At 36.5% G+C, this 26,571-nt stretch overlaps 4 protein-coding genes across 4 annotated transcripts; 2 read left to right on the top strand and 2 right to left on the bottom strand.

Moving 5' to 3' along the window:
- Nucleotides 1-444: 444 nt before the first annotated feature.
- Nucleotides 445-1,531, bottom strand: LOC110693731. Its single transcript, XM_021870906.1, has one exon. The coding sequence runs from the start codon at nt 1,474-1,476 to the stop codon at nt 445-447; it is 1,032 nt and encodes a 343-aa protein (XP_021726598.1). The 5' UTR covers nt 1,477-1,531.
- Nucleotides 1,532-7,826: 6,295 nt separating this feature from the next.
- On the bottom strand, nt 7,827-8,387 carry LOC110693730 (uncharacterized mitochondrial protein AtMg00310-like). Its single transcript, XM_021870905.1, has one exon. It carries the CDS (start codon nt 8,385-8,387, stop codon nt 7,827-7,829), a length of 561 nt encoding a protein of 186 aa, XP_021726597.1.
- A 14,812-nt stretch (nt 8,388-23,199) lies between these two features.
- Nucleotides 23,200-23,931, top strand: LOC110693729 (albumin-2-like). Its single transcript, XM_021870904.1, has one exon. It carries the CDS (start codon nt 23,200-23,202, stop codon nt 23,890-23,892), a length of 693 nt encoding a protein of 230 aa, XP_021726596.1. The 3' UTR covers nt 23,893-23,931.
- Nucleotides 23,932-25,520: 1,589 nt separating this feature from the next.
- Nucleotides 25,521-26,311, top strand: LOC110693728. The gene is made up of 2 exons (XM_021870903.1): nt 25,521-25,928; nt 26,018-26,311. Exons 1-2 carry the CDS (start codon nt 25,521-25,523, stop codon nt 26,309-26,311), a joined length of 702 nt encoding a protein of 233 aa, XP_021726595.1.
- Nucleotides 26,312-26,571: the final 260 nt, after the last annotated feature.

Below are 26,571 nucleotides of genomic sequence, written 5' to 3'. Positions count from 1 at the left end.
TACGTTGATGTTGCACCGGATTTCCCAACAAGTAAATAGCACTAACATTGTCACAATACACGAGAGTGGCCTTTTTCATTGGACAATGTAACTCCAAAAGCAAATTTCGTATCCAACAAGATTCGGATACTACATTTGCCACACCTCTGTACTCTGCCTCAGCACTAGACTTAGACAAGGGAGGGTTATCATTAGCCAAGGAAGTGTGACCATAACCATGAATATGAATAATATGACCATTGCCCACAGTAATACCACTACTATGATTGCTCAAATTAAAATAAGACGAGAGATTACCATTTGAGGAAGTCATATGAGATGTAGCTCCGGTGTCCATGTACCATATCGGATCGGGGGGTTCAATGACATAGTATGCATCGCAGAAGCAATATCAGTAGGTGCATATGAAGCGGGCTGCTCACCACTTGAACCCATAAATGCTTGCTATGGGCGTGGCCCAAGAAGACCCTGCTGCTGACCCTTGTTACTCATTGGACGTTGAGCCCACCCTTGAGATGGATATGGGCAGGGTGGTGTGGCCCATTGTGGCATCCAACCCCAAGGAGAAAAATTAGGCCACGGCTGTGAACCCCACTGCTGTTGTCCGTACGGATGCTGCTGGCCAGAAGGTTGCTGCTGTCCACCCCTCGCAGCAGCACCGTGAGACTGACTTTGTCGACCACCACCAGAACCTTTTCCGCCACCCGAATTTTTGCGGCCAGAATTCTTGCGGTTGCCGTTGTGCTTCCCACGATTGTGAGACTGACTCGAATTAGGAGATGGGGAACCCGAGTCCTCATAATCCATACCCGAGGTTGCCACCATAGCAGACTCCGAACCTGTGGCAGCCTCCTTTGCCAAGCCGCCCTCTTCCAAAGTCAACATCGACCGGGCTTGATAAAATGGAGGTAACGGGTCACTTTGTCGAATCAAGGTACCAACACCCCGATATGCCCTCGTGAGACCCGAGACCAGTTGAATAACAAGTCGACTATCCGAAACCGGTGCGCTGACATTCTTTAATTGATCAGCCAAGGACTTGAGACGCTGACAATATGCCGAAACATTAGGAAAATGCTCCAATTTTGTATTGGAAAATTCGGCTTCAAGGGTCACCACACGGGAATTTTTGTTATCTTGGAAAATATCACGGAGTCGATTCCAAGCTTCCATGGCCGTTGCATCCGGTTCGATGATAGTATGCAGGAGATCATTAGAGATTGTAGCATAAATCCAAGAAAGAACCGTAGCATCAAGAGTCGACCATAATTCGTTTTCATCCTTGGTCGAAGGAACCTTCTCTTTGCCTTTGGCAGGAGGAATGATGTGATGAAGGACCTTATGAGAACGTGCGGTGATCTTAAAGAGTTCCGCCCACGTGGAATATTGAACGTTTTCCATTTCAAGAGTGATGGAGATATGGTTCCGAATATTCGAAACCGCAAGAGCAGGATGAAAGGTGCTCTTATCCGACATGGTGGATATGTGAAAAGGAAGAAGGAGAAAGGTAATGGAGAATAAGAAGAAAGAATAGTAGGGCGTTTTGCAGAAGTGAGAAAAGATCGATTTAGCCCTAGAAATCTGATACCATATTAGAAATAATTCCTCAAGGTATTTCATTCACTGTGTTGCCAATATATACAGTGTACCAGCCATGAGTCAAGGCATAATGCATGGCATTAAAATAGGAACTATTTATATACGTATCAATCTAAATATATGCCTAACTAAAATACAATAACAAACTATATTCACACATATCTTAACAGTAATGTTATTGGGCCATTGGCGTAAAGAATTGACGTAAAAATATAATTGATATTGATTAATAAAATCACAAGAGATAATTACGGGTCCATTAATAAAAGGTCTGCGATCAAATAAACAAAGTAGACCGTATTGTATGCTCACGGGGTATACGATCACATGCAAGTATAGAGAAATTCAATACGTACATACATAAACATGATGATAGAGTATATGATCATCAATATATAATCAAATTTATAGAATTGTACAAGTATATATATATATATATACAAAATAGTCATGAATGATCAAAACAAATTAATCCTATGACGCAAGATTTTAGTGGGTATTGGGTTAGACAGATCATCTAGTATCAATATATTATAAGGCCAATAATTATGTCATTTATTTGATCAATCACAAAAGTAAAAGACATGATCCAAAACTATTGATTTAATCAATTCAATTACCCAAATAAATAATAAAATTATGCAAAGAACATGTAAGGAATAGTGACTCTATTAATACAAACTATATCACTCAAAAAAATCAATACAAGTTAGGCACATTGAATCATAATACATCAAAATTTCTCAAACAAACTATCGGTTGTGGTGAAATATTTATTTATCCAACTTGCATACATATTTATTTATCTACATGATATGGAGAAACTAATTAAGCATAATATGGAGTATATGTTTACCTTTGTTTATGCTTGATATATGACTAGAATCGAACGTACAGGGCATGCTCAATTGGCTAGAGTGGTGCTGATAACGTGTTATAAAATAAAGGAAATAGGAGAGAAATTGGAGCGAGAATATATCATTCTGTTATTTCATTAGGAGTGTGTGTGTGTATTTTAAAATGAAAAGATAAACAAGAAGTTAGGATAATATTTTCTCAAGACTATACCCTAACTTATCAGGAAAAATTAAAAAAAAGAAAATTTACTATCTATGAACGGATGGATATCTTGGAGCTTGCATAAAATGGCCCAAAGAAGCAACATAGTTTGCTGCTCTATTATCCTCTCCATAAATGTGGCGCAAATCAATATGAGTGAAATTTCGAATCGACTCCTTAACGTCTTCCATTAGTAGCTAAATTTTCCATGGGCACTAAGCCTTTCCCTGCAAAATATTAATAAGAAGCAAATTATCCCCTTCAATAAAGAAATATTATAGGTGAGAGCCAATAGAAGACTATTACGAAGGGTCGTAGCTTCTGCAATAAGAGGAGTACTCATACCAATATTAAAAGAACGACTACAAACATTATTTCCTAAATGATCTCTTAGAACAATGCCTATAGCCCCTGAACCATCCCAAACAGAACCATCAAAATTTATTTTAATAACACTAGGGGGAGGGGGCGACCAAGAGACACATATACTCCTAGGGGTAGGATGAGAAGTAAGAGCGGGAGCATGCAGGAGTATCCAAAGAGTCAAGACAAAAACAGAAATGCCATTCATGATAAATTTTTTGGGCACGAGAAAAAATGCCCATATGAGAAAAAGGAATTTCATCAAAAATCACTGAATTCCTCGTTTATATACTCCACAAAGAAGTTATAACCTTTTTCAACAGAGAGAAATTACCCTTTAAAACTTTAAAAAGCAAATAAATACCAGTAGTTAAAGGGACTCGATCAATCCAACGAATAGTAGCATCAACATTCCAAAATTGAGAAGTATAAGAACAAGATAGTAAAAGATGATCTTGAGTTTCATCATGACAATTACAGAGGGGGCACAAAGAAGGAATATCCAACAGACGATGAGCAAGATTAGCCCTAGTAGGTAGAGCATTATGAAGAAGTTGCCAAACAAAAATTTTCAATTTTGGAGATATATCAAGTTTCCAAATCTAAGAAAATTCCCACTTAGTATGAGAAGAGATATTATGGGCAAGCCAAGTAGCCGATTTGATAGTAAAATCACCATTATTAGAGAAACCCCAGTAGGGATCATCTTGAATAACAGAAGAGAAAAGTGGGATTCCTTTAATAAGATGGACAATATTAATTAGATGGGACATAAAGAGAAAGAGTAGAAATATCCCATTCATTATTTTCCAAAATAAAATGATCAACAGTAAGATCTAGGTTTTGGATATTCGAAGTATCTAAATTAAGCATACTAATTAAATTTTCAGAAGAATACCAATTATCGAGCCATAATAAAACACTAGTACCATTACCAATTTTCTACCTAAGGCCGCGAAGTAAGAGGGGGCGAATTTGAAGAATCTTTTTCCAAATCCAAGAGTCCTTTGGTTGAGGACTATATTCAAAAAAGGATTTGTTTGCTAAATATTTAGCAGTGACAGAATGAACCCAAAGATTATTGGGGTTAGAGATTATTTTCCAACCTAGTTTTGCTAAAAAGGCAGAGTTAACCGCCTCAGATTTACGAAGGCCTAAGCCACCATAATCTTTAGGTTGACAAATTTTATCCCATGAGATCATAGGTATAGTTGATTTATTTGGCGATTGTTTCTAGAAAAATTTTCTATTAATTTGATCAAGAGAATTAGTAATAGTTTTTGGTAGGCAAGCTATTGACATAGCAAAGGAAGGTAGCGCCTCCAAATTACTCTGGATGAGGACGGTCTTATTAGCTTTAGACAGTGTGTTTGAAGACTAACTATTCATTTTTTGTTCAGCTTTGATTACCAGATGTTGAAAATTATGTTTCGAAAAAGATCGAGAGTTAAAAAAAACTCCCAAATATCTGCCTAAGAAAGACTTAGGAGTCATATTAAAATAACTAGCTAAATTCCTCTTTTTAGAAGAAGGGACCATTTTTTAGAAGACAATAGAAGACTTGTGAAAATTTATCAATTGACCCGAGATGGCAGAAAACTCCCTAAAATATTTCGAATATGGTTGCAAGATGCTGAAGTAGCTTTACAAAATAGCAAACTATCATCAGCAAAAATAAGGCAGGGAATAATTGGAGCAGATGCAGCTAATTTAATTTAATTCCTATACCATTCTTTCTATTCATAGAATCCAAAAGAAGTTTCTTTGATAGAACTTCCATACATATAACGAATAAAACTGAGGATAAAGGATCACCTTGACGAAGCCTTCTAGAAGGAATAATCATATTAGACGAATTTCGATTAACCACTAGAGAGTAAGATACCGTGGTAACAAAGGCTTTTATCCAACCAACCCACATGTCATTCAAACCAAATGCAGATAGAGTTGCCCGTAAAAAATCCCATTCAACTCTATCATAAGCTTTTTCCATATCTAACTTTAGAGCTAATAATCCTGTTTTGTTTTTCAATTTATTAAAGATATTCAACACTTCTTGGACCAAAAGGATGTTATCTTGAATAGAAGTATCAGGGGCAAAAGCATTTTGATAAGGACCTATAGTTTGTTTCAAGAACGGTTTTAGACGATTTACCAAGATTTTAGAGATTCCTTTATAAAGGGTCATACAAAGACTAATAGGGCGGTATTGACTTGCCTTATTTGGATTTTCAACCTTCGAAATAAGAGGAATGAGCGTATGATTTAGTTGGCATAGTAAAACTCCATTAAAAAAGAAACCATGAACTGCTTTACAGACGTCAGAACCGATTATGGCCAGTAATGTTGAAAAAATTTGGGGCTAAAACCATCAGAACCAGGAGCTTTATACGGGCACAAGTCAAAAAATGCCTCTCTTATTTCCTCATCCGAAAAAGGGCTAGTTAATTTATTATTATCAGAAGGAGAGATAACTGGATTAATCCATGGGATGGAAATATTTCTAGAATAGTTATAATCTGATTTAAAACATTTGGAGAATTCATTAAAAAAGAGCTGAGTACTACCTTCAGGTGAATCAACCCAATTATCTGTATCATCCTGTAACTTTTATACACACACACACACACACACAAGCAGAGGAACAACAATATTATTAAGAAGCATCCAATTCCGCTAGGGCAAGAACACCTTGCGAAAAAGGTTCAAAAGTTACAAGCTTCTCCACACCGGGGGACACGATCTAGCAACCAAGTGATCTACAGTGTTTCCCGCTCTTTTAACATGGCTACAAGAAAAAGAAATAAACGACAAAGACATATCTAAAATGCGATTAATAAAATGATAAATGTCGTTAAAGATAATTAAGCATGCAAAGTAAACTCTAAAAATAATAAATATAGTTGACTGTTAGACTAAAGTATATGTATATTCTAAAAAGATACTCCCTCCGTTTCAACATGATAGTCCCATATGGAATCAATCACATAAAATAAGAAAAGGAGAATATTTGGAATCTAACATTAAAGCAAAAAACAAATCATAAATAGTTTTGTCTTATTTAAATATTTTGGTTTTTTTTAAGGTAAACATTAGCCATAATTGCATAAATCAAGGGAGTAATTTTTATACTTACGGTCATGTCATCAATTCACAGTCAATTAATTTAACCAATCAGATTTTAATGTGCATAATATAGGGAATAAACACTAAGTTAAAAGTGAAATACACTTAATACGAGTAGATCTTTTTTAAACGCCCAAAATAATATATGGGACTAACAAATTGAAACTGAGGGAGTACCTAAATTATATCATAACACAAACTTTTAAAAAAATCGGGTGTACAATAATTATTGTACATCCATTTTAAAACTCTCTTAAAGTGATCAAAAGTTATCCCTAAAATGAATAAAAGTTACCCTAATATGTATAAAAGTAACCCAATACAAATAAAAATAATCTACGTTATATATTTATTTTTTTTGAAAACCCGTTAAAGGTGTCTTATATTGATAACTTATCCATCAATACATACGGAGCAACTTCACAAGGACATTGGTTCTCCCAAATTTGCACATTATCAAAAGGCGTTAAACGGGCTAAATTATGAGCAACTACATTGCCGTCCCGTTTAACGTGACACCAACTAACGGAATTCAAATCAAGACAAGAAGATAGAATATCATTAAGCACTGCATCAAGGTCGGTATGGAAGATCGAAGCTTTGCTCAGCCTATTTATTAGCACTTGACTGTCGAACTCAATCACCACCTCCTGCAGACCGTGTATTTTAGCAAGGTTAATTTGCCCAAACAGCAGCCTTCCCTTCAGCTATAATAGGTGCCATATGTGCTCTGAAGCGTCGGGTAGCAGTGAAGAGGACTTCTCCTTTCCAATCTCTGGCAATGACCCCTAAACCCACCCATCCCTCCACGCTAAGGCACGCATCACAGTTCAGTTTTATCGTGCCCTCAGGTGGAGCTTTCCAGACCTTCGAACTTCTGCCTGCGCTTTTCTTAACACCCCCCATAAATCCTCTTTGAGTAGGTGTTGCAATCTGCAGCAAGGCGGAAGACACGCTCTACAATAATTGGATGGTACACCTCATTGCCATTGAAGATCATGTCGTTTCTTCTATTCCAAATATTCCACATTAAAATGGCACCTCTGCATACTTTCTTCACGTCAAGCTTGTTCCATGACTCAAATAAATCAACAAAGGTCATACCATTGGGCTACAGAGACATCTCGATACAGTCACACTCCACCCAAAGGTGTCGCACTGTGGGGCAATCAAAGAAAGCATGTCGCACTGATTCAGGGGTACCCGAGCACCAAGGGCAGTCCGCTTGTTCAGTCATATGTCTATGCTTGAGATAGGCCCTTACAGGAAGAGTCCCTGTACAAACACGCCAAAGGAAATGTCTAACCTTTGGGGTGATATCCAATCTCTAAATATCAACCCAAGATTTATGAAAAAGATCAAGGTTGCATCCCTTACCAAGCATGTAAGCCGATTTTACATCATAGCAACCATCTTTAGAAAATTCCCAGTAGATAGCATCAGGACCTACCATCGAACTCAAGGGAATAGCAAGAATGCTACGAACATCCCCTTCATTAAAAATTCTCTCAATGCGCTGCACATCCCATATACGAGACTCATGGTCAATTAAATCCCTCACCATTCAGACTTCATCAGAAATTGGGGTGCTAATAAAACGGCTCTCACCATTATCCACCCACGGATCACTCAAAATGTTGACAGACGCCCCATTTCCTATTCTCCATAGTAACCCCTCCTTAAATAACGCTTTTGACGACACTACGCCAAGAATAACTGCCCCCAACACCAAGTCGAGCATCAAGAAAGTTTTTTTCCCGGATAGTATTTCGCATAAAGAACCTGTTAAGTAAAGAGTTTGGGTTACTAGTGAGTCTCCATGCTTGTCGACCGAGGAGAGCATCATTAAAAACTCTTAAATCCCTAAACCCCATACCCCCAAGAAATTTAGGAGTACAAAGGTCCTTCCAACTCTTCCAGTGCACCCTCCTTTTATCATCTTCTTGACCCCACCAAAAACGTGCCATCATAGCATGAATGTCGTCTATCACCCCTGCCGGAATTTTATACACCCCCATAATGTAAGTTGGAATGGCTTGAATTACCGATTTGAGGAGTATTTCCTTCCCTGCTCTTGATAAAAAAATTTCCTTCCATCCCGATAACTTCTTCCATATCCTATCTTTCAAAGCCGAAAACACCATCTTTTTTGACTTTCCGATGATGGTTGGGATCCCAAGGTACTTCTCGTGCTTGTCAACTTGCCGCATTGCTAAGATACTCAATAATTCCTCTTGCATTGTAGAACTCACGCCTTTGCTGAAGGACACTTCCGATTTGTCATAATTAATTTTTTGCCCGGAAGCTTGTTCGTATACGTTGAGAATTTCGACGATTTTCGAACACTCCCTTCGTTTGGCCCTTGCAAAAAGAAGGCTATCGTCTGCAAAAAGAAGATGAGATATTTCTGGCCCTTTTCTACTAGCTCTGGCTCCATGAATAGCTCCTAACCCATCTGTCTGCAAACCCCATTTTCAAGAGCAGTCTTTCAAGAAAATTCCACTCCACTCTATCGTATGCTTTACTCATATCAAGTTTCATTGAGACCAATCCCTTCTTTCCATTGCACCTCGTTTTCATCGTATGAAAAAGTTCCAGAGCAATGAGAGCATTGTCAGTTATGAGTCTTCCCGGGACAAAGGCACTTTGATTTTCAGAAACAATTCCAGGGAGAACAGATTTCAATCTCATGACAATGGCCTTCGAGGCGATCTTATATAGAACATTACAAAGAGCAATTGGTCTAAATTCAGAGACCAGAGTAGGGGATTTCACCTTCGGGATAAGAACAATGTTAGTATTATTTACAGGGCCAAAAGATTCATTACCTTGTAAAATATTACTAACAAGTCTAGTGACATCATCTCCAACAATATGCCAGAATTTCTGAAAAAATATAGCATGCATACCATCAGGTCCCGGAGCTTTGCAGGGGTGCATTTGAGAAAGAGCGGCAAAAATTTCATCTTTAGAGAAGGGACGTAAGAGGTCAGAGTTAATCTCCGAAGTGATGAGTTTTTCAGTTAACCCTAGAACAGCTTCGCAAGCCTCTTCCGACAGGGAGCCAGCAGTAAATAAATTTTGATAGAAATTTTGAATAATTTTTTCTATCTCCTCATTGTCATCCTGCCAATTACCCTCATCATCAAATAGGCCTTTAATTTCATTTCTGCGTTTCCTCTGAGAAGCTTTGTGGTGGAAGTACGAAGTGTTTCGATCCCCATCTTTGATTTCCGAGGCTCTAAACCGTAGATACCAATAAGCTTCTTGTTTATCCTGGAGATCATCAAGCTTTTTCTCAAGGTCGGCACATCTAGCAAGAGACTCATCTGACACTCTTTCATCTCGAATTTTCTTCAAATTATCCTCCAACTCCCCGATTTGAGCTTCTAATTTCTGAAATTTTTTGCGGCTCCAGATTTGAAGATCATTCGCCACGAATTTCACACGATCCTCCACCCTCCCTACATTATCATGCCACTCCCCCCTAACCACCGCCTCACATTCACTGTCTAGCAGCCAACATGTTTCAAAGCGGAACCTTTTTTTCCTTTTTTGCTTTTTCCTCTTTCGGTGCACACCAAACCTTACTAGGATTGGAGAATGATCTGACTTGACCCTCATGAAGTTCTCAACAGTCGGATTCAGAAAGGTATCAAGCCACTTGCCATTAGCCACAAAGCGATCAAGTCTCTCCCTAATAAGAGTTTGCATAGATAAGCCTCTCTCCCATGTATACCATTGTCCTATGTATCCCAAGTCATGAAGATCACAGTCAATAAGGGTATCACGGAAATTCGGCATCTCTCTTCTTTCAATATCTGCTCCCCCTCTTTCTCATCATAGGACAAAATCTCATTAAAGTCCCCACCAAACAAAATAGGACCAGCAAAATCACTGCAGAGGCTTCTAATTAGAGTCCAAGTTTTGTGTTTATTTTCAGATTCCGGCCACCCATAAATTCCCACAAAACGCCAACAGGAACCAGTGCTTGTTTTGATATCACCGCAAACATGATTTTGAGAAAAAGAGACAAGAGAGAAATCAACAGTATCTTTCCAATAAAGACACAGACCACCCGCTTTACCAATACTACTAACACCAAAAGCATACGAAAAATTAAAACTATTTTTATTATTTTCAGCAATCGCTTTATTAACTTTGGTTTCAGACAAAAATAAAATATCGGGAACTAAATTTGAGCACCATTTACGAAGTGCTCTAACTGCACGAGGACTAGAAAGCCCCCGGCGGTTCCAGCATACGTAACTCATTGGGAAGGGCGGGGTTGATCCATGTCAACCTCCGCTGGACTAGCAAAAGAAAGAGTCACCTCAGGGTTAGATTTGAGTCGCTTCCCAAAACATGCTTCACTCTCTTCTGCTTCAGTAAGTTGTTCTGATTGTTTTCTCTTTCCGAACAGTGGAACGTGTTCCTCCATTGTAGCATCTATATGTCTATCCACACGTCTCCAAGACTTACCTGGTCTCCCACCAAAATTGCTCTCTTTTTGAGTAGTATTCTGCTCATGCTCAGATATAGAGAGAGCAAGGCTGGTAGTAGAAGGGGTTTGTTCTGTATGAGGTGAAATATTTTCATTAAACATCAGAGGAGAAATCTGTTGCTGCTGCTCAAAAATTGGGGCTCCATGTTCGGGTTCTGATCTAGGTGCCGCATTGTCTTCTCTAGCAACAAGGGTATCATCGTGTTGGTGGGTGTCCTGACTCAACTCCAAAGTTTCTGCCTTTTTTAACGATGGCTGCAAAGGTGAGCTGAACAGTTTGCGGGCCACAGTTTATGGTACCTTCCTGATGGCACGGGGTCATAGTACCCAGGGAGTTTAGTACCTTGATTTCCTTTTAGTTTAGACAACCATGCCTTTTCCTTCTCTTGGTCAAAAATTGACATTCGAGGCGGCTTCTTTGGTGAAGCACCCAACCAAGGACCATACTCATACACAACCCCATTCTTTACCTCCTCTGCTTCGACAAACTGACACTCTACATCTGTGTGGTCCATTCTCCCACAATAGTAGCAAAAATCGGCAAGTCTTTCATACTGTATACTGCACCATTTAGTGGTTTGCGAGCCAGTAGCAATCTTGATTCCTCTTCGCAGAGGCTTACTGACATCCACCAGCACCTTAACCCGCAAGAATTCATTCCAACCTAGGGGGTCGGAATCATCATACTCCAAAAAAACCCCTAAATGTTCACCTATATCAAAATTCCGCCGAGCGTTTGTTGAAGGGAACCTCTCTAATGCGAGTCCAGAAAGGTGAACTCTTAAATCGGACCTCCGAGGGATGTTCATCACCCATGATTTCTGTCAAGAGAAAGAGTTTCTTGTCAAAGAACCAAGGACAACCATCTAACACCCTTTGCTTATCAACCTCGTTAAAGAACTGGAAAACAAATAAATTAGTCTCCACCATCCGAATTGCCACATTGTCTCTAATTTTCCATACATTCAGAAGGGTGCGCTTCATTGCCTCAACATTGAAGGGCCTCCTCGTCAATAATTTACCAACTAGAGTCAAGGAAATTTGAGTTTTCTTGTCATCATCAACACCATCCGTATCGCCATCGCCAATGATTGGATTCTCCTCTTCTGTCAGCCGCAATTTCTCTAATTCGTTCTCCAAAGTGGATTCCATTGGAAGAAACAGTAGAGGGAGGGGAGAATGCGCTAAAAATTGATCGGAAAAGGCTAACTTGCAACCGGAAAAACTGACTGAACTCAGTGAGAACCCTAGTCGAGGGACGAGAGCAAACCCTAGACGAGGGACTTTTGGGATTAAGGTATTGTAATAATCTACGTTATATTGGTAAAGAATCACATTTTAAATGACTAATATTCAATTATTAGTGATTGAAAGTAATTTTTATCACCCTTATAAAACTTTTCTTGTTCGATTTATAAAAAAAAATCATATTATGTTCAAAGTTACCTAAAAAAAGGCAAAAAGTTACCCTAAATTGGCTTAAAGTTACCCTTATACTGCTCGATGTACACTAATATTAGTGTAAATTGGATGTATACAAAAATTTTTGATATTATAATTGGATTCCGGCAATATTCAGGCAGAAAGTCACATTAATACTTAATGTGTATTACGGAGTATATCCTAATTAGATTCCGGCGATATTCCCGGCAGAAAGTCTAATTAATACTTAAAGTCTAATTCCTACTTCACCAGTTTTAAACTCCCTCTAATTTTTTTTTTTTTTTTTATTTTTTGAAGAGAAACTCCCTCTAATTTAGAATGCTGCCCTTTGTATTTTTTTTTTTGAATAATTATAATTATTATAAGTTTCAATAAACTATTTTTTATGGAGACTAATTATTTTTTTTAAATTTAAGTACACAATTATTAGCACTTGCATGTTAGGTATGAGTATTTTTTTTTCGAATGTCATTGTAATTAATGAAAAACTTCTTTAATAAAAAGTTTATTTAATAGAGTTAAGAGTACAATTAGGTACTCAATTCTTCTAATTTTCACTTTTTAGGTACTCAATTTTTTTTGCTTTGCTTTTGGGTACTAAAAGTGATTTTCAGGTGAACTAACTCACCACTAACTCATCACTAACCATACCTAATTAAAAATTAATATTTTTTTTAAAAAAAATCATAACTTTGACTCATAAACTAGCCGTTATTACTCTATTTAAAGGGGCATGAACTTGGCCAAAAAATGCCATGAAAACACCTGCAAAACACTAGCATCACTGTAGGGCAGATTCACCATGTTTTCTTAACCAAAATTCATCCAAAACGATTTTCCCTGATTCAATTTCAATAAAATTAAAAAAAAAAACAAAAACATCAACACATAATTTTTAGCAGTATACCAGCAACAAATATCATCAAAATAGGTTCATTCACCATGTCTATTTAGGCACAAATTCTTCAACAAGGTTTTCCCAGATTTAAAAAAAAAAAAAAAAAAAACAGTAGCTGCTGCTAGGTTCTTCCCCTGCTGCTGCTGCACAAGAAAAACACACACAACATCATCCAATCACACATACACAATTTCACCAAAACCTCCCCTGTTTTAGTGCACAAAACAGATCAACAAATCAAACCTTAGAGCATAAATAATCAACATGCAATCAACATCCACCAACAACACAAGCTTAATACAACAACAAACAACAAACAACAACAAATTTAACACAAAAAACACAAGAAATCGACATTTTGATTTCGATTAAAAAAAAAACCCAAAAAACGCAAAACCTTAAGTCGCAATTACCATCATCAATTGGGCAAAAAATTTAAAATTTATATCAAATTAACTCCAAAAACCATGAGTAAGTAAGCATACCTCAAAAAAATGGCGGCTTTCGCTGTCGTTTTCCCCAGAGTCGAATGTAGCTGCTCGTGTTCTTCGACTAATGCGCAGCGAATATTTCCAGAAATGGAAAGAATTAAGGGGCAAAAAGGGGGAATAAAGAATAAGAAAGGGGAAAAAGAAAAGGGTTGACCCGCGCATTTTTTTAATCGGGTGGGGCCCACTTTTATTTAACCAAGGTACTGAATTCTTTAACCAAAGGTACTGAATTCTTAGGCTGAATTATTTTTTTTGACCGGAATTCTTAACTCAATACCCAAAAGCAAAGCAAAAAAAATTTAGTATCTAAACGGTGAAAAAAAGTAGAATTAAGTACCTGAATTTGTGCTTAACTCTATTTAATAAGAATTTGACTTTGAAAAAATCAATTCTTTTTTATGATATTTCCATTATCTTTGGTATATCGATCTGTTTTAGCGTCATTGCTGCTTTTTTTAAAATGAAAACGAGAGACAAGTCCCATAAAGAAAGAAACAAGCTAGAAAACTACAAGGAAAAAACGAACTAAACGAATACAGAGAAAACAAAACGAAAGCTAAAACAAATAAAAGGAAATTTTGAATTATTTTTTTTAAATAAGGAAATTTTGAATTTTAACACAACACAATAAAACGAAAATTTGTGTATACAATTAATTTTGCAATTTTACCTTTCTCTCTCAATCTTTTTTCCACTACCAAAAAATTTGTGCCAAACTCTTATGGTGCAATAATAAAAGAACGGAGAAAGTATATAAATGGAATTTTTTTTCATGTGATTTTAGAGGACCGGGTAGGATTATACGGAGTATATGTTAGTTATATCCAATTAAGTAAGAGATTTGTGATTTATTTTTAGAATTAAATAATTCAAGTGTCACAACCAAGTGGTTGATGGTGTAGTGATGATTGGGATTACACTTGGTAGGGAGGACCCGTGTTCGATCCCTCGAAACAACAATTGGGAGGGGACTAGAACCTAATCACCCAGAACTAATTCCCGAATTAGGATAAAACTTTGAAATTTTTTATAAATATATAACAAATGAGTTGAAATTCACATTTATTTTAAAATAAAAAAATTAAATGATATAGTACTACATACAAGGAATACAATAATAAATTTTGGCTTATAAGTTTTTTTTAGGCCAGGGAAATAATTAATAAGTTTTTAAATACTAGTAAATTATCCAGGTCTTATCAATCATGTGGTTAATTTCCTCAAAACAAAAAAAAAATCATGTGGTTAATATTTTAGTATTACTATAAACGAAGACTATGAAGTAGTTTTTTTTTTTTTTTTTAATAGCAAAAATATTTTATTAATTAAAAGTCATACGACATCTACAATAGAGATTCAACGTTAACAAATACATAAGATATTGAATCAAATAGAATTTTCCTTCATAAAAACTTCGATCGTCGAGTAGATCTTGCACTGCGGAGCATCTCCCGCTTATATCGCTGAAAATTACAGCCTTGTTGGAGAGACAATCTAACGATCCGTTGTAGCCGTGAGGACGTTTTCCTTTTGATTCATCAGTTCGTATTCGAAAACTTGATAACTTTTTCACCAACGAAATAATTTCACGACAATCCATTAGATCTGTTACCATAGATTCAAAACTAAGAAATCTCTCCCTCGAAAAGAGGAGATAAACCTTGTCTTTCAAAGGAGGTCGAAAAACCCTTGTCTTTCGAAGGAGATCGGAAATCCTTTTTTTCGAGGGAGAAAAGTTCCTCCCAAAAGGAGGAAGCATTATTATAAAACTAAAAAACAATAAAGAAACAAGGATTGGGGCTTTCCACCGATTAAAATCGATGGAAGCCCCTTCAAAATTCAACAATGGAGGCTAGGGTTTTGGAGAGAGAAAGGAGGAGAGAGAAAGGAGTATTTAGTTTTCTACCTTATCTTGTGGATAGGTTTAAGACTACGAAGTAGTTTAGTAGTTGGTTTAGGAGTCTTCAAAAAAAAAAAAAAAAAAAAAATTCACCCCGATAATCCAATATTTAAATAATAAAAAATAAAAATATAACACATACCAGTAAATCCTACAATTTCTTTCTTACACCATTTTTTATTTTAATTTTTTCAAATTCTTCCAATTATAAATAAAATTTTGAATCTTATTTTGGGTGGAGTTTTAAGGAAAACATAAAAATAATATAATTAAGTTCGTGATGCAATATTAAAAAACCAGAAAATAATCCATCTCATAGAGAATAGGATGGGTGTCAGGGTGAAGGAGCTTACGATCACTCATAACCATTTATAATATGACCACGGGATAAACTTAACAAAACAAACTATAGGATGGGAGAAGGGATTGAGAAAAACAACTCGCCTTGGCTCGTGCTTGCTCGTATCAGTCCGAAACTCAATAAGTGTACAAAAAATAATGCAATATTTTTCTGCTGTTCTATCAATTGAAACAAAAAATTACTATAACACTGAATAAATTTAAATTAATACACGTACAATTTAGTTGGAAAAATTTATAAAAATTGAAACAAAAAGTTACTATAACAACAAATCCCAATATTTTAAATAATTTTAAATTAACACTGAGAATATAGTGCTCTTTTATCTTGGTAATCGAATACTTACGCCAATGTTGTTTTTAGGGTGCTTATCGAGCAAGTCGATCACGAGATGAAGAGTGCTCGACTCAACTCGAAAACTTTTTACATGTGCTCAACTCGTGCTCGCTAGAGTTTCGAGCAAATAAAACCTGCTTAACTCGTGCTCGTTAAAGTTTCGAGTCGAGTTGAGTTGCTCACGATCTGCTCGTTAAAATTTTGGTATATGCCTTTATTTATTTTTGTTTAATTTATATTGTTTTCCTTATTATATATAGATATTATTAAAAACTTACTCTTTCTTTTTTTATAATATAAATTAAGACTTAATAAGTGTCAAATTTGTGTAAACATAATAACTTTGTTTGCAAATTCTTTATTAATAATATATAATCGAGTTGCTCACGAACTTATCGAGTCGAGTTAGAGCTTGCTCAACTTGTGCTCGTTAACATCTCAAGTCGAGTTAACTCGAGTCGAGTTTTGACCGAGTTGAGTACGATCAGTTGCTCGCAAGATGCTCAACTTAATTAGCACCCCTAGTTGTTTTAAGGATAATTGAAGGTATTGTGATAGTTGAATGCGATTTTACGAAAATACCCCCTAGTCATCTATAAAAGGCTAAGCGACATACATGTTCTCATCATTCATACAGTTGATCACTAAATAATCCATGTCATAGAGAACAAAATTTGGAGCACTAAATCAAAGTATCGGTAACCATTCTTCTGTGTTATTATTATGAATCTCTATCTTCCCCCTCCCTTGTTTCTTTCTTATTATATTATTTTGTGCGTGCAATTTTATAACTTGTATCTTGGGGTCATTTCGCAATAGTCATCATTCCTTGTATTTGTTATCTTCAATTCGCTATTAGTATAAATAATTTATTGCATAATTCCCTATTAACTCCATGCATATATATATATATATATATATGGTAATTGTTATGGGGTAATTTTGTACAATGGTTGACCGATAATGATAGTCAACAATCGACGCTACAAGAGCGGGTCAAGATAGTTACGAGTGCTTTCTAGAATTAAGGAGGGACAATGGGTCAACAAGAATAATTCTTCAAGGTTGTTATTACGTATCTACACTCTAAGCAAGTCCAAGTTCATTGGAGACCAAGTAAAAGGGATAACCGCTACTCCCACTATTTGAGGATGTGGTGGAGGAAATCATGCAACAACCATCCAAAGTATCTCACAACCACGGTGCTGCTACATTGAAGCTCTATAAATAGGAAAGCCATCTTCCCATAAAGAAGACATATCCTACGTACATAACCTCCTCCTAAACATACTACTCCTTTATTCCCATGCAATTTCTCCAACCTCCATCCACATGGGCCTTCCACTAAAATTGTCATTGCTCAACTACTATATTTTAATCCCAATACCACTCTCCTAAAAGACCACTACTGCAATGCATTTCCACAATACTACTTAGCCTATTACGCCATATACACCCTGCCATACTACGTACAAAGTCCATACTCCCAGTTTACTTGTAATTAGCTCTGTATATTTCTATAATTATCGTATACATTGTAATTGTAATGTTTGGCTTCATGCCCATATTATAGTGGATTGGTGGCCTCATTGCCACCCGCGGTTTTTACCCACCTTCATTGGGGTTTTTCGCGTCACCATATCGTGTCTCCAATCTCCCATATTTTTCCGTCATTTACTTTCCGCATCCAATGTTCCTTATTTTAATTTAGTTGATTCGTAGCCCGTATCCCACATCAAATCCTACTTGACGAAATTTAGCATAAACAATTTGGCGCCGTCTGTGGGGATGCAGCTAGATTAAAATCCTAACCCTACAAAAGTTTCTTTCCAAACACATTTAAACACATTCCCATCATCAAGATATATCCAATCCAGTAAAGTGATTTTATAAGAATTATTGTCGTGATCCCGGCGATGAGAAGTGGTGATCGACGCCAACTTAACTCAATATGCTGCAACAAGGGCGATTATCTTTGACAGCCTTAAAAGTTTTGGTAATATTCCTCCTTATGGTTTAATTTAACTAACTATTTTTGCGTCGTCTTTAAGCTATGACAGACTATATCATCACCATCGAAGTAAACGTCACATCCTAAAGGGAAGGACGCCGTGGAAACCATTGCTTTAAGTCATGGGTCTCATGATGCCATAAAAATTCAAGGTTTGTCGTCATTCACAATTTTATTTTTTGTTTAACTAACATTGTTTTTAGGCTATGTTGTCGCTAAATAAAACAGTATTAAAGTTTCGACGGACGTCAATTCCAATGACATCAGTCAGCTCCGACGACGACAGTCAGCTCCGACGACGACGGTCAGTTCCGACAACGACAGTCAACTCCGACGACGACAGCCAGTGTCGACGACGACGTCAATCAGTTTCGACGACACCAGTTAGTAACGTCGTCAGCAGCCTAATATCATCAGTCAATGACGACAACATTAAGACAAATGTAGCTTTAAACGACGATGCAAGTAAGCTTTTGCCTAAATGCAAAATTCAGATTTATCACTAAAGACTATTCGATTCTAAAAATAATTTCATTGAATTTTATTTATAACTCATGACATTAGCTTATGTAGCGCTTAAATTTTTATATTTTATCAGGACTAATTTATGTCGTACCAAGCGTATTTTTAGATAAAGTAAGGTTACAGGTGGAGATTTATAACGTTAATTGATTGTGACATCGGAGTATTGTCGTCGACAACAACAAAATTGACGGTAACATTATATTTTGTGGCTAACTTCATTCCATATTGTTTGCATTTTTTCATGAAGTTGCCACAAGGGGGCAAGATAATATGATCTGATTATCAATCTAATGCTTTGATTAAATTTTGTTATTTGATCCCTGATGCTTCGATACATCATGCTTTGGTTATTATGATTATTATTCCTTAGTTTTTGACGCTTTGATCATTATACTTTGATTAACTGTCGATGCTTTGATAATGGTTCATTCTTAACGTAGTTATGAATGTTTAACGCTTTTTCGAATACATATGGTGGATAATGTTATTTGTTATTATTTCATGAATAATTAACAAACGAGTTGGTATATATGAGAATGCTCTTATAGATAATTCACCAATCTAGAATGTGACATCGGGGGCTAAACCTGATTTAATCTTCCCGAGTGATCCAACCTGGGCGCTCGATTTAAATGACATCAACTCTTATCAAGGTAACTTTCTATTATTTAAAATGTATGTCGAATTCCATCAATCTTGTCACAAACCGTGGTAGTCACCGACACTATTGAGGTACACCACATTATCGCTTTTAGTTTTTACATTTATACTGTCATGATCATACTCTTTAATTTGTTGCCTAGCTTAAAGTATTTATTTCTATTTCCATTGATCATCTTCATTAACGTATTATTACTTTGATTTTCTAATTAGCATTGTCATTGACACGATTCCATCGCCTTAAAGTTTTACTTGTTATGTCTATCATCTTTGTTGATGTAGTAATATACATAATTAATTTATGTTTTCGTTATTTGACTTACCTATTTTTATTAATTGATTATCAGTAATTCTTGTGATGAAACATGTGGTTACATCTTGGTTTATGAATCAACGTCATATGCAATATCTAAATCTTTTTACGCATCGTTTACATTCATATTTTCAATTTATTTATGACTTAATGCAAAAATTCCACATTAGTGTTTAGAGTGATGACGAACAGGTTACTCGACGCCAAGATTAAGCATAACGATTTCAATATTATGTATGAAAACATCATACACCTCGACGCCATGAAGATGATGACATAAATAAAGATCATGACGACATGTGTGAATAGGGAACTTCAATGTCATGGCGATGACAACCAAGGGTCACACCAGCAAGTTGTAGCGACATTGACAAAGGATCGAAACATCAAATAATTATGATCAAGGGTCATGACGACATGAAAGTAAACTCTAACCCACTTAAACACATTTGATTTGATCATCTTGTATGTTCTTTATCACTATTTCTTTATGTTTTTGACATATCTATGATATATGCTATTCTTAGAAATAGCGATTATTTTAAATATTTCAAATGCGATAGCTCTCTAACTAAGCCGTCGAAAGAATATGCATTGCTTTATCCTATATTTTGCAGAATGCAATGAACGACGGAGTCAAAGGAAAAAAGTTTATGACCAAAGCTCCAAACAACGGTTACTCACAAAGGCGTCAGTTACACTGACATCCCCAAAAGGGATGAGGAAAACTGCCGCTCAAAAGTACATCGTAGCAAACGAATCCCGGGAAAAATAGACCTTAGCGTCAGACGCCAAACGCCCGGTAGCTGAACTACCAGTTTAATCCTCAGTGTTCAGCGTCAGACGCCAGAGCGCAAGGGGTATTGGCGCACAATGCAACGATGGCCATACAACGATAGTATAACTTTTTTAAAGTTATTCTTCAAAAGTACACCGAAAGGATTGGTCGTACCGATTAATCATATTGACAAACGAAACACTGCAAAACGAGCAAGTCCTAAAGTACACATAGTGTCTTAAGTCTACAAAGTGTCATAAGCATGTAGAGTGTCGTTAGTGTCGATAAAAAATCATTTTAGAAAAACATTCTTTTATTTATTTGCATGTCTTCAATATTTTATCTATGAAACATTTATTTTTTGTTCTCTAATTTAAATTGGTTTTGTCATGCATCGGTAACATAGACACATAATGTCCAATGTCGGCAGCTCTGGAACTACGTTAGAGTTTACCCTCCGATACAAAGTCATGCAATGATTATATTTGCTCACAAGTCTTTGTTCTCAACAATGTTACAAAAGTTATCACATACGATAAATATTTTGTACTTAAAACTTTTAAAGTGCAAGACAAAGCGATCGAACGTTATCTCCGTACAAAGAAAACGTTTAAAATGTTAATGGCCTTGACGCCCAAATTTATTATGACGAAAGCATCACTTGGTTGTGACACCAAATGTGAACACTAAATACATTCAACAAACTTAGCGTCGGACATCGCAACAAAGTTTTCCGATTGGCTTTAACGCCATAAAATGAGTTAACACATTAAGAAATCCCTTATTGATTGCATTCAAATTACATATGCGGCCTCGTCGCCAGACACCATGTTGAAAAGAGTTTTTGTCACCTAAATGGGCCGAGTTCGACACCATAGGTCATAACAAAGAGCTAACGTATCATTGTGGTTATTGCTACAATGACAACGATTCAATTGCTCTACCCTCGGATTGAGCGACCCTAAAGCAACATCACTATCATCAACAGGTTTGGTTTAATTTAATGTCTTTTATATTAATGAATTACTATATTATCCTCTAATGACATGTTAATGCAGGATCAAAAGTAAGTATATTTATTGTCTTTCTATAATCATTATTCATATTTAAAGTAATTTTATCATCTAATTGTCCAAGTACTCAATCTATATTGTTACAACATTCGAGATTTGGCTTTATCGCCAGTGTACACAGACATCGTCCCTTTCTTTAATGGTCTTAGCACCCGAATCACCTATTTTGGCCTTGCTGCCAGTTCATTATTTGTTGACAATCTTCGACTAACGTCGTGACCATTATCACAACCAACGTTCAACATCGACAAAGTCCTTCCGACGTCGACAACATCAAATTTCGCCCGTCGACGATCAGCTTTCGTCCGTCAACGATATTAGCCTCCGTCCGTCGACGACATCAGCTTTTGTCCGTCGACGATATATATTACCCTCCGTCCGTTGACGACATCGGTTTCCGTCCGTCGACTACACCGGCTTCCGTCCGCCGACGACACTGGCTTCCGTCCGTCGACGACCGCCTTCCGTCCATTGACAACATCAACTTCCTTCCGTCGACGACCATCATTCATTCGTCGACGACATATGCTTCTGTCCGTCGACGACCATCTTTCGTCCGTCATCGACGACACTTGCTTCCAAAGTTGACACTAGCTTTCGACTCGACGAACAACGTCCAATTACATCATTGACATTGATATGGCAGTAACTTAAGCTTACATATAAACAAATTATGACCTCTAAAAAGACCAACGACGAAGGCATCAAGAGTCAAGACACAAAGGTAATGACACAAACATCAAAATGAAGACGAAGTCAAAATTAAAGTGAGCATAATTTTCCTAGTTGTTGCCGTACTCCAACTAAGAAAATGGGGGCTATTGTTATGGGGTAATTTTGTACAATGGTTGACCGATAATGATAGTCAACGATCGACGCTACAAGACCGGGTCAAGATAGTTACGAGTGCTTCCTAGAATCAAGGAGGGACAATGGGTCAACAAGAATAATTCTTCAAGGTTGTTATTACGTATCTACACTCTAAGCAAGTCCAAGTTCATTGGAGACCAAGTAAAAGGGATAACCGCTACTCCCACTATTTGAGGATGTGGTGGAGGAAATCATGCAACAACCACCCAAAGTATCTCACAACCACGGTGCTGCTACATTGAAGCTCTATAAATAGGAAAGCCATCTTCCCATAAAGAAGACATATCCTACGTACATAACCTCCTCCTAAACATACTACTCCTTTATTCCCATGCAATTTCTCCAACCTCCATCCACATGGGCCTTCCACTAAAAGTGTCATTGCTCAACTACTATATTTTAATCCCAATACCACTCTCCTAAAAGACCACTACTGCAATGCATTTCCACAATACTACTTAGCCTATTACGCCATATACACCCTACCATACTACGTACAGAGTCCATACTCCCAGTTTACTTGTAATTAGCTCTGTATATTTCTATAATTATCGTATACATTGTAATTGTAATGTTTGGCTTCATGCCCATATTATAGTGGATTGGTGGCCTTATTGCCACCCGCGGTTTTTACCCACCTTCATTGGGGTTTTTCGCGTCACCATATCGTGTCTCCAATCTCCCATATTTTTCCGTCATTTACTTTCCACATCCAATGTTCCTTATTTTAATTTAGTTGATCTGTAGCCCGTATCCCACATCAAATCCTACTTGACGAAATTTAGCATAAACAGTAATGTTATTCCCTCCGTCCTTAAATTAGATTAAAGGATGGATGTGCATACATGTAACATTAAAATGGTGTGATTGAATTGCAGAGGACGAAACCATGTCGGTAACCTATGTGACTGCTGCTTTCAAATCAAATAAACAAGATGAAGCCTATATTTTCATGAAAAACGAGTATATGCTAATTGACTATGCACCTGGTGAGAAAGATGACAAGATATTGAATGGACCAGCTCGAATAGGAGATGTGTTTTCATCCCTGAAGGATACAGTCTTCGCGGACAAGGGAATTGACTGTGCATTCGCGTCTGAAGATGAAGGAGTGTCATACATATTCTCAGGTAACATTTGTGCGAAATGGCTCTGTGCACCAGATTTCCCCAACCAAAAGATTCTTGAAGGGCTAAAGCCCATCGGCGAGATGTTCCCTTACCTGAGGGGGACAGTGTTTGAACATGGGGTTGATGCTGCATTCGACTCATCGGTTCCTTTTGAGGCTTACCTCTTCAAGGACAGTCAATATGCTCGCATCAACTACAGTAATATTGGTCACCTCATGACCATCACTTCCATCAGACAAAACTGGCATTGTTTGAGAGACACAATGTTTGAGAATGGATTTGATGCTGCTTTCGCTTTACATATTCCAAATCAGGCCTACTTATTCAAGGGTGATTCGTATGGACGTATCAAATTTACTCCAGGCTCCGCAACTGATGAGGAGCTTATGTGGTCCGGAAGAATTGAAGATTCATGGAAGGGTTTAGGTAGCATCTTGCCTCGCAAGAATTGAACAATATGTTTACTCTTTTCTTCTATGTTGAGAAAGGGCATATATGGCATAACTATATTATTATGTACTTTTATATCTATGTTTATTATGATGAATGTACTTCGTATCATATAATAGAGGATGCATATCATTAGCTCAGGGTTAGTTGTAGCCATTGAGTTATTGCATCCTTAATTGTTCTGCTCTGATGTGTCCTATACACGGTTGGTAGATCTATATATATAGTCAAGGATGTGAGGTTTCTTGCGTCCTTGTAAGTTGTGCTAAGCTAGTTTGCCAACCGTTTGTAATAACGATATTGATTTGTATTATTATGTTAAAGTTTGTTACACTGTTCCTTCCGTATTGTATCGATTAATCGCTTTGCTTTACTTTTCTTTTTTGGTTGTATTTTATTACTTGCTCCATTTTTTTATTTGAAAACCTTTACAATATTTTACTTTTTTTTCTCTCTCTAATGGACTCTTCGACTATCATACTTTAACATTTTCGCATTCTCTTTCCTCTTGCCTATCGTACTTTATTCTTCCACCAAATTTTCTACTATTTCTCCTTAAATACGAAGGGAGTACTACAAAACTCGGTGACATTTATTGAGCAATTTTTTAAGACAGAAATATTTTCTTGAAGCTTTTTAGACGTATGTTAAACTTCAATAAAAACAATTAGGAAAAAACCGCTTAATGAGTCTTTACCATTAGTCACCTAAGCTTACAACTTATGCATCAACCTAAATTGCCATAAAAAAAAAAAAAAAAAAAAAAAAAAAAAAAAAAAAAAAACTCCTAACAAGGTAAATACAAATATATTCACCCTAAAAAAAGCCTAGTAGAGGATTTTTGTTGAGTAACACATCCTATTTGCTCAAGTCAACAAAGTCAAAGTTGTTATGCCATGTCAGAATGGAGTTAGTTGAGCCTTAAAAGTTTGTTACAACTTTTCCAGCTCAGCTTAGTGTAATAAAAGAGATAGCTATAAATAGTTATGCAACTTGTACTTTTCTTATTCATTCAATTTCTCTTAGATTCTTTTCGATCTGTAATTTTCTCTAAGTTTCCTTCTTCTATAAGAAACAATTTTCTTAATTAATAAAGCTTAGTTCTAGGTCATGAGCGGAACTTCTACGGATGCAGCAGTGATGGCATAAAATCTCTGTGTCTTGTTCTTCTTCTTTGCTGATTTCTGATTCTGCTTCTCAATCTATTCTTTGCTGCGATTTCTGACATGGTATCAGAGCGGGAGTCTCGCATTCGAGTTCGATTCTGGTAATCTCTTTATATTCTGCTGATTTTTCGATTGATCGAAATATATTTAAAGGTTGATGGAATATTTTTTTGGATATATTTTTCTTGATTTCTTTTATTGATTTGGTGATATTCTATTGAATTGGATATTTTTGCAATCGATTTGAAGGTTTTGTTGAGTTTTTGGTAATAATTTGGTGATTCTGTTGTTTGAGGTTTTGTTGAGGAGTTTTTGGTTGATTCTTAAAGATTTGGTTGAACTGAGTTTTATATGATTTGAGGTTTTTTTATGAAGTTTATGAAGTGTTTTTGATTCTTAATTCCATTCTCTGATTCAAGATCTTTAGATTGTTTTTTTTTTTCTAGTATTGAAATTCTGAGTTCATGGCTGCTCAAGAAGGAGCTAGAGTTTTGGAACTTACACAAGATCCTAGTACAATATATTACATTCATCCATCTGATTACAACAATTACAAGTTCATCAATGATGTTTTTGATGGAGAGAACTATAGTTCTTGGAAGAGATCGATGATAATAGGACTTTCTACTAAGAATAACATGAGTTTCGTTGATGGTACTATACCTAAACCTCAGCCCATAGATGCTACTTACAAGGCATGGATAAGGTGTAATGATCTGGTAGTTGGTTGGATATTGGGAGTTCTTGGTCCTATTACTAAGAAATCAGTGTTTTTCTATAAGACATCAAGAGATATGTGGCAAGATCTTGAGGAACGATATGGACATGTTTCTTCTGCACAGCTCTATGCTCTTCAAGAAGAAATCAATGAGGTGAAACAAGATTCTGATGAGATAACAGAGTATTTTTGCTAAATTGAAAGTATTATGGGATGAACTAGATGATATAAGTCCTATGCCAGTTTGTGAGTGTAATGGTTGTAGATACTGCTAAATTTCTGAAGATCCAAGATCCAGGAAGATCAAAGGTTGTTAACTATGTTAAGGTTTCTCATGAAGCTCAAAGATGGTTATCAGATCAGCAGATTAGAAGCAAAATTCTGATGATGCATCCTCTTCCACAAATGACAATTGCATATAGGATGCTATTGCAAGTAGGGCTAGGCACAGGTCCAGAACCGGACCGGGCCGGATCGGGACCCCTTGGACCTGAAGACCTGAATATGGAAATTTTGAGGACCGAGGACCAGACCTGAATTTTCAGGTCCGGTCCGATTTTTAGACCTGTTTGAGCAATTTTGTTGTTTTTACCCTTGAAAAAATAATTTAATAACAACCTGTTAAGAAGGCATATATATTAAGTTATAAACTACAAGTCAAAGGTCTATAAGTACTACAAGTCAAAAAGTCTTACTACACGTTTAGAATACATTTAACTATTTAAGTACTACTTAAAAATTACAAAAGTCCACCAAATTAGAAATACGATGACAAGTTTTGAACATGGAAGATTTAT

This window comes from Chenopodium quinoa, unplaced genomic scaffold (genome assembly GCF_001683475.1).
Source record: "Chenopodium quinoa cultivar QQ74 unplaced genomic scaffold, ASM168347v1, whole genome shotgun sequence".
In the NCBI taxonomy this organism is placed as follows: domain Eukaryota; kingdom Viridiplantae; phylum Streptophyta; class Magnoliopsida; order Caryophyllales; family Amaranthaceae; genus Chenopodium; species Chenopodium quinoa.
This window is presented reverse-complemented; position numbering and strand designations above follow the sequence as displayed.